An 8,902-nucleotide genomic window follows, 5' to 3' on the forward strand; every position below is an offset into this window, starting at 1 on the left:
TCTCTCAAACAGTGAATTGGCTGCACTGTCGATGAACCTGTAGCAGAACTTGGGTGGTAGGTGCGAGAAGGCAAAAAGTATTGAGACAAAGTAAGCCAATATCCCATTCATAATAAACTATATTATTAATTTGTCAGTCAAATCATAGTGATGTACGAAAAACGAGCGCGTTATATTTGTCAAAAAATAATTGGTCCACGTTAACAAATGTGTTCCATCTCATTAGTCAGCATCATGCTTTGTTTAGCTGAAGAATCACCAGCATTTTTTGAAGGATTAAGGGTCACATATAAGAACGATTTGTCAAAGTTCCAGCTTTGAATGAGCAATTAGATTTAGATATGCATGGGTGGTTGTAGTTAGCTTTAACCGATAATGTCTTTAATAGTTAAATAAAAGATGTGAGGTACATGCGAGGTTCAGTCTCTGTTTACATTAGAAATCAATTAGTGTCTTGGTATGATGATAAATAGTACAGTTATCAGAAACAAATCTTATAAGTTTGAAACTTTTAAAAAAAAGATTTAGATATGCATGAAATAAGAACCCAAATGACTTTACTCCATATAAACGTAACACAACCACATGATTTGTACAATTTTCACTAAAATTTATGTAATAGGTTTATGTTTAGTCTTATTTTCCCACCATGCTTGGATGAATGGTTGTTTCTTATAAGGATTGTTTTTTTTCGTTATGTCTATGATTGCGAAGTGATTATGATTTGTGAGATTAATTAGTATTTGCAGCTTAGTTGTCAATTGTTCATATCTAGTTGTAAATTAATGATTTTGTAAAAAAGAAAATAATATTTTATAAGAATAACGTTGAGTACTATCATACACATATTAAAAGAAAAATTGAAACTACAATCCACCAACCCTTTAATGTCACGTACCATACATAAAGTCCTAATCATGAACCGGCATGCTTAACATCACCATCTTCCACCGACCATAGATAGCTAATTTATACATGCCTTCGTTCTAGCTGAGTAAGTTTTATGCAAGACATCAGAGTTGCCCATTAGTTTTTCCTAATATATATTCAATTCACTACTTTCAATAACATTTTCAAATTCCTATAAAAAAAATAATTTTAGTTATTTCAAATAATGGAAAGATTTTTTTTTTTTTTTGGGGTTCAAAATGATAGAATTTCAATCTATAGCATTCGCTTCATAATATTAACTAGTTTTGATGTAGGTGGTGTTCAAACCTGGAATCTCATATTCAAGAGACAAGAAACTATATTAATTATAAGTTAATTGGAATCCTATGAAGGATTGTTTTAATTAGCGATTCTAAATATAGCAAAATAAAAAATTCTATTGGATAGATTGCTTTTATTTAATGCCACATCGTACAGTACCCTGAAAGTGTTATAAATATAATACAATTTTAAAATGTTACCTTAGACAAAACAATAAACTAGTATATTGCATGAACTGGACATATAAGACATAACTTTTAGTTTAGAACATAATTTGGAAATAAGACAATCTTAGAATCCTTTTCTCAAAATACGCAAAGTACTTAAATACAAGCAAAACTTCATCTTTAACCATACATGTATGATTAGATTGCTATGGACAATTTAATACTTTTAAATCCGAGGTATAGCTAGGAGTAGTAACGTAGAACTACTAAAACTGTAACAGTGCATCTGTGCATGTAACACTAGTTCTGGAAAAGTAGTCGGTAAGTAAAGCTGAAATTATAAGAATGGAGACAAAACTAACACTATTTTTAATCTTGATTAAGCATGTTTAACAGCTAATAACATATTAAAATAATACCCAGATATTTATACTAATAAGTTTTCCGTCTCAGTAAAGATTACACACTTTGCTATAACTTAATAACATCCGCAACTGTAATTGGTGAACTATTATGACAAAAATGGTTATTTAGCTTTACTTTTTGAACTATGCAGCCAAACAACTCAATTTTCAAATTATGTAACAAAATACTCTTATTTTGGAATTCTGTAGTAGTGATGTTGAGTTCCAAATGATATCGAGTTTTAAAATATTTTGTTACATAATTTGAAAAATAATCTATTCGACTGCCCAATTTAAAAATTAAGGCTAAATGATCATTTTCACGAAACTCTTAGCTGCTTGAATAGATTTTGTGTGTGAAACCGTGAATTTTGGCTCACTCAATTTGATTATGTTAAAAAAGAAGTCTAAGAATACAACAAAATATCACAATATTTTCACAATATCTTCATTTTTAGGATTCGAATAGATATATATTTTTTTATTTTATATGAGAGAAATGCTACATTTATAACATTTTTAGAACAAATTCTAAATGATGGTTTTAAGTTGATAACATTGTTATTGTTATTCTCAAAACATTTATTTTCAGTTGTGGTTGGTTACAGTCTCATATTTTATTATTTTATTTCGATTTGTAAGAAATTTATACTTCAATATTTGTAAAAATATTGTGAAATTTGTTGTATTGGTATAACAATATATATGCCAGCTTACATAAATATTTAAAAGAAAAAAAAAAGCACAAATCGATTACGGGGGGAAAAAAAAACTTTAGCCACGGTAGAAATTAATGTTAAAATATTGTGGACTTAGCATTTTTTTATTTGATTTATAAAAAACTGAGATCTTAACAATTATGAAAATATTGTGATAATAATAAGTGTTGTAACATTTTCTCAAAACATTTATTTTCAGTTGTGGTTAGTCACAGTCTCATATTTTATTATTTTATTTCGACTTGTAAGAAATTGGCACGTTAATAATTGTGAAAATATTGTGAAATTTGTTGTGTCAGTATAACAATATATATGCCAGTTTACATAAATATTTCAAAGAAAAAAAAAACACAAACTGATTACTGGAAAAAAAAAAAAAAACTTTAGGCATTGTTGTAGCTATAGTGCCAGTTGAATAAACCAAAAGCACTGTAACTCCAGTTCTATCCATTAATAATAGCTTACCTATGATTTATTGTGAAATTAATGTTAAAATGTTGTGGATTTAGTATTTTTTTTATTTGATATATAAAAAACTGAGGTTTCAACAATTGCGAAAATATTGTGATAACAATAAGTGTTGTAACATTTTTTTAAAACAATTATTTTCAGTTGTGGTTGGCTATAGTCTCATATTTTATTATTTTATTTTGACTTGTAAGAAATTGAAGCGTAAATAATTGTGAAAATATTGTGAAATTTGTTGTGTCAGTATAAAAATATAAATGTCAGCTTATATCAATATTTAGAAGAAAAAAAAACACAAACCGATTACTGAAAAAAAAATAAACAAAAGGGTTGAACAAACGAAAAAAAATAAAAAAAAAAGAAAAGAAAAAAAAAGAAAAAAGAAAAAAAAGAAAAAGACTCACGAAACCAAAGCATTATTACAACTACAGTGTTGTACAATGCCAATACTATGAATGCATGAAGCATTGTAGCGGCATAGCCGCTTTTATTATAACTAGCATTGGCTACACGTGCAATGCACGTGCTGCCCCAGTAATGAGAAAATTAATATAGATTTTGTGTGTGAAATCGTGAATTTTGACTCACTCAATTTGATTATATTAAAAAAGAAATTTAATGTAGCTCACCCAATAAACCAAAAGCACAGTAGCTCTAGTGCTATCCATCAATAATAGCTTACTTATGATTTGTTGTGAAATTAATGTGAAAATGTTGTGGATTTAACATTTTTTATTTGATATATAAGAAACTGAGATTTCAACAATTGTGAAAATATTGTGATAACAATAAGTGTTGCAACATTTTTTTAAAACATTTATTTTTAGTTGTAGTTGGCTACAGCCTCATATTTTATTATTTTATTTCGACTTGTAAGAAATTGACACATCAATAATTGTGAAAATATTGTGAAATTTGTTGTGTCAGTATAACAATATAAATGTCAACTTACATCAATATTTAAAAGAAAAAAAAAACACAAACCCATTACTGAAAAAAAAAATAACTAACTAAAACAAAACACTGTTCTAGCTAGAGTGCTGCACAGTGTAAAAACACTAGATGTACAGTGCCAAGACACTGTGCGCGCATTCGCGCTTTTATTATAAACATTTATTTTTAGTTGTGGTTGGTCACATTCTCATATTTTATTATTTTATTTCGATTTGTAAGAAATTGACACGTCAATAATTGTGAAAATATTGTAAAATTTGTTGTGTCAGTATAACAATATATATACCAACTTATATAAATATTTAAAAGGAAAAAAAAAAAAACACAAACAAATTACCAAAAAAAAAAAATTAGGCATGGTAGCTAAAGTGCCTCTTGGTACTGTAGCTACCGTGCAAAAATACTGTATTAATAAGTGTCATAACATTTTCAGAAAACATTTATTTTCAGTTGTGGTTGGTCACAGTTTCATATTTTATTATTTTATTTTGACTTATAAGAAATTAACACCTCAATAATTGTGAAAATATTGTGAAATTTGTTGTGTCAGTATAACAATATATATAAAAAAAAGTACAAACGGAAGACTTAAAAAAAAAAATGTAATTATTGTAGCTACAGTGCCAACAGTGCCGCTTGGCATTGTAGCTATTGTGCAAAACTTAAACAAAAGGGTTTAAAAAAAAAAAAAAAAGGGACTCACGAAACCAAAGCATTGTTGCAGATACAGTGCTGCACAGCAAAATACGTTGGGTGCACAGTGTCGAAGCACTATAGCAGGCATAGCCGCTTTTATATATTTGTAAGAAATTGACATGACAATAATTATAAAAATATTGTAAAATTTGTTGTGTCAGTATAACAATATATATACCATCTTACATAAATATTTAAAAGGGGAAAAAAAAAAAAACAAACAAATAGATTACTGAAGCTACAGTGCAAAAATACTGTACTAATAAGTATCACAATATTTTCACAAAATATTTATTTTCAGTTGTGGTTAGTCATAGTTTTATATTTTATTATTTTATTTTGACTTATAAAAAATTAATACCTCAATAATTGTGAAAATATTATGAAATTTGTTGGATCAGTATAACAATATAAAAAAAAAATACAAACGGAAGACTTAAAAAAAATGTAACTACTGTAGCTACAGTGCCAAGCGGCACTGTAGCTACTGTGCAAAACTTAAACAAAAGGGTTGAAAAAAAAAAGTGCCGCTACAGTGCGCGCACAGTACAATATGTTATTTGTACAGTACCTAAGTACTGTAGCAGGCATAGGCCCTTTTATATATAAAAAAAGAAATGTCATCAAGTTACCAGAAAATGTGGCATAGTATGTGTATGCAACTATGCATACTTTCTCTCTTTACTGCTTGAAGCAGAAAATACGCGTATTTTTGCTTCAAAAATCAAATACTATATGATGATATATCCTAGTCAGCTTATGTTGCTTTGAATCCTTAGAAATCCCTATTCCCTAGGCACCATGTCACTCCCCAATACGTCCACGTTTCAGTGTCGGTTTTAGGGACCCACAAGCCCACTTGGACATTGTGTAACAGACAAACCTGTCCCTCCGTACTGACCCAGAAAACAAAATCCTAATTATTACTTTAATTTTTTCATTAAATGGGCAAGATCCGAGAAGCCATACCTGCCCAATCCCACATCTCCACGTGTCCACAACACGTGTTGCCTTATTCAGTTGCCAAAATCCATCCACTCCAGTCACCCTCGAAGTCAAAGCTCAGCAATACACCAATCACCATGACCTGCCACGTGTCCCCCTTAGATTTTATGTAGCCCGCATTTCTGTATATAAACCAACCCAATGGTAGATTGGGATTCAAAGTTACAATAAAAACAGAGAAACATCTATGTTCTTAAAACAGAGTAAAAACAGAGCAAAACCAGAGCTCCCCTATTTTTCATTCTCAAATTGCTATGATTCAAAGTTTCAGTCGGAATGATCGCCGGGTTTTGAAGTTTCCGGCGGTTCACCCTTGTGAAGGGGTATCCCCAGAGACCCTTTTGAGCTCTTTGATCACTCTCTCTAGCAGCATATGCAATTACCAATCCAAGTTCTTTGCTACACAGCGTCGAAATGCCAGAGAAACACTTCGTGAAATCGGGATACTTCGTATGTTTTTCGAGGAAATTCAAGACCGGGGCTTAACTTTATCTTATTCCATTGTGCTTTGCTTCTCCGAGCTCCACCTCACATTCCAGAAAATTCAGTTCTTATTTGAAGATTGCACGCGGGAAGGCGCTCGGCTTTGGATGCTAATGAAGTCCGAATTTGTCACCACGCAATTCCGGGTGCTTATACGGGCGGTAGCAACAGCTCTTGATGTTATGCCATTGAATTTGATCGATGTTGGTGAGGAAGTGAAGGAATTTGTTGAATTAGTAGCTAAGCAAGCGTCGAAGGCCAAGTTTGAGCTCGACCCAGATGACGAACGGGGAGCAAGACTAGTTCTTTCAATATTGAATCAGTTTGAGAAGGGAATTGAGCCAGAGTTTCAAGCTATAAAGCAGGTTCTTGATTATCTTGGTATTAAGAGATGGAGTGCTTGCAACAACGAAGTCAAATTCTTGGAAGAACAAATTGGCTTCCAATGCTCTGACTCCGATGAGAAAGAGGTTCCATTTCTGGGCAGCTTGGTGGGTTTCATGAACTACTGCAGGGCAGTGGTGTTTGAAGAATTGGATTATCGAAACGCCAATCAAATGGTCAATTCGGAGACGATTAGTTGTTTGAATCCTGAGGACTTTCGGTGTCCAATTTCGCTGGAGCTAATGACTGATCCAGTTACTGTATCGACTGGTCAGACTTATGATCGTTGTTCAATTCAGAAATGGCTCAAAGCTGGAAATATGCTGTGTCCCAAAACAGGGAAGAGGCTAACAAACACAGAGTTGGTCCCCAATACCTCACTCCGAAAGCTTATCCAGCAGTTCTGCAATGACAAAGGCATTTCGCTTGCCAAGTCCAGAGGCCAGAGTCATGACATAACAAGGACTATTGCACCGGCTAGTCCAGTGGCCGCGGAAGCTATGAGGTTCCTTTCTAAATTTCTTGCTAGAAAGCTGGTTTTTGGAACAACTGAGCAGAAAAACAAGGCTGCTTATGAGATTCGTTTGCTTGCAAAATCGAACATTTTCAATCGGTCTTGTTTGATAGAAGCCGGCACAATCCCATCTTTACTAAGCCTTTTGTCTTTGAACAACATGTCAACCCAAGAGAATGCTATTTCAGCCTTGTTGAAGCTCTCAAAGCATACTATTGGCAAGAGAGAGATAATTGAAAATGGGGGATTGAGACAAATCCTCGAGGTGCTTAAAAAGGGGCTGAGTTTAGAAGCGAAGCAGACAGCGGCAGCTATATTGTTTTACCTTTCTTCAGTGAAGGAGTACAGGAAATTGATCGGAGAAGCACCCGAGGCAATCCCGGCTTTAGTAGAGCTTATCAAGGAAGGGACTAGTTGTGGAAAAAAGAATGCTGTGGTTGCAATTTTTGCTCTTCTTTTATCACCCAAGAACAGTAAAAGAGTGCTTGAAGCTGGGACTGTTCCATTGCTGATTGATATTTTAGCTTCTTCAGACAAAGCCGAGCTTGTCACAGACACTTTAGCAGTTCTTGCATCACTGGCTGAGAATGCTGAGGGTGCAGTGGCTATTCTTCAAACCTCTTCTTTGCCTCTAATCACTAAGACTTTGCAGTGTTCCACATCGAAGGCAGGGAAAGACTATTGCATTTCGACTTTGCTATCGTTGTGTACCAATGGTGGAGTAGAGGCTGTTGCTGTTTTAGCCAAGGACCCTTCTCTAATGGCTTCTTTGTATGCAAATTTAACAGATGGAAACTCTCATTCAAGCAAGAAAGCTCGCTCACTCATGAAAATTCTGCATAATTTTCATGAGACAAGCACTTCTGAATTGATGGCTTCTGCAGTTCCACACGAACGATCTGTTCACGTTTGGTAGATTTAGTTAAATTTTCCAAAAAATTTTCCTACGCGTTCTTGTAAATACACACATCCAATTCTGGTGTGAGAATATTTGATTTAATTCTTGTGGCCTTTTCATTTTAATGTATGAAATTAGCTCAGTTTTTTCAGAAGCTAATTTCTATGTCAGCCTTTATTTTTATACAAGGCATACATGTAATCTTTGATTCTGTAATGATAAATAAAATGGTGTGAGAAAAATTTATGAGGATTATTGAATTTGTTTGAGCAGAGTGTAGATGTCTAATGCTATTCAATCTCCTAAATTCCAGTCCTACTTTACTAATTAGTCTTGGCCTAGCAGTAGCTGTCACATTCAGAACTGTTTTATGGCTTTGTCTAGAACTTACTAGATGGATGTTTGTGCATTTATAACTCTCCGTGAGTCCCATTAGGAAATGCATAGGAAATTTCTAAATGGGCAAGAAGATTGGGAGTAGTTCTAACCAATTTGTTAATATGACAACAACATTCTTAGTTTCAACTCTCAACCCATCTCTCATTGATTAGATACTGACACTTCAACTTACCTTTTTTTCTCCAAAAAAAAAATCTGGTTCTTCAGGATGAGTTCACGCAATAATCTGGGAGTTCCAGGCTGTTTTGGGATTTAATGAACTAATATATTTGCGATTAAATGGCTTGATTACCATATTACCAAATCCACAAGATTTAGTGGTGTGTATGGAATGGGTTGGTTGAATTTGAAGTATTTTTTAATCCAATCCAACCATTTTAGATTGAGAAATCCTCAATCCAACTCAACCTATGGTTGTTATAAAAACCAATCCAACTCAATCCGTAGGTCAATGGGTTGGATCATCACGTTGGGACAAATTTGTCATGCCCAATAAAAAAAAAAAAATTGGACATTCGTTATACCATTTAAGTCCATTATTCAATAAATGATTACAATTTATATAATCAAGTCAAATGTTCCTTTTTTTTTTTTTTAAA

At 32.8% G+C, this 8,902-nt stretch overlaps 1 protein-coding gene across 1 annotated transcript; it reads left to right on the forward strand.

The window, feature by feature from the left end:
- Positions 1–5,775: 5,775 nt before the first annotated feature.
- Positions 5,776–8,159, forward strand: LOC112020191 (U-box domain-containing protein 19). The gene has a single exon (XM_024052748.2). The coding sequence runs from the start codon at positions 5,880–5,882 to the stop codon at positions 7,920–7,922; it is 2,043 nt and encodes a 680-aa protein (XP_023908516.2). The 5' UTR covers positions 5,776–5,879; the 3' UTR covers positions 7,923–8,159.
- The last annotated feature ends 743 nt before the right edge of the window (positions 8,160–8,902 follow it).

The sequence above is a fragment of the Quercus suber genome, unplaced genomic scaffold, assembly GCF_002906115.3.
Source record: "Quercus suber isolate HL8 unplaced genomic scaffold, Cork oak 2.0 scaffold_836, whole genome shotgun sequence".
Classification (NCBI taxonomy): domain Eukaryota; kingdom Viridiplantae; phylum Streptophyta; class Magnoliopsida; order Fagales; family Fagaceae; genus Quercus; species Quercus suber.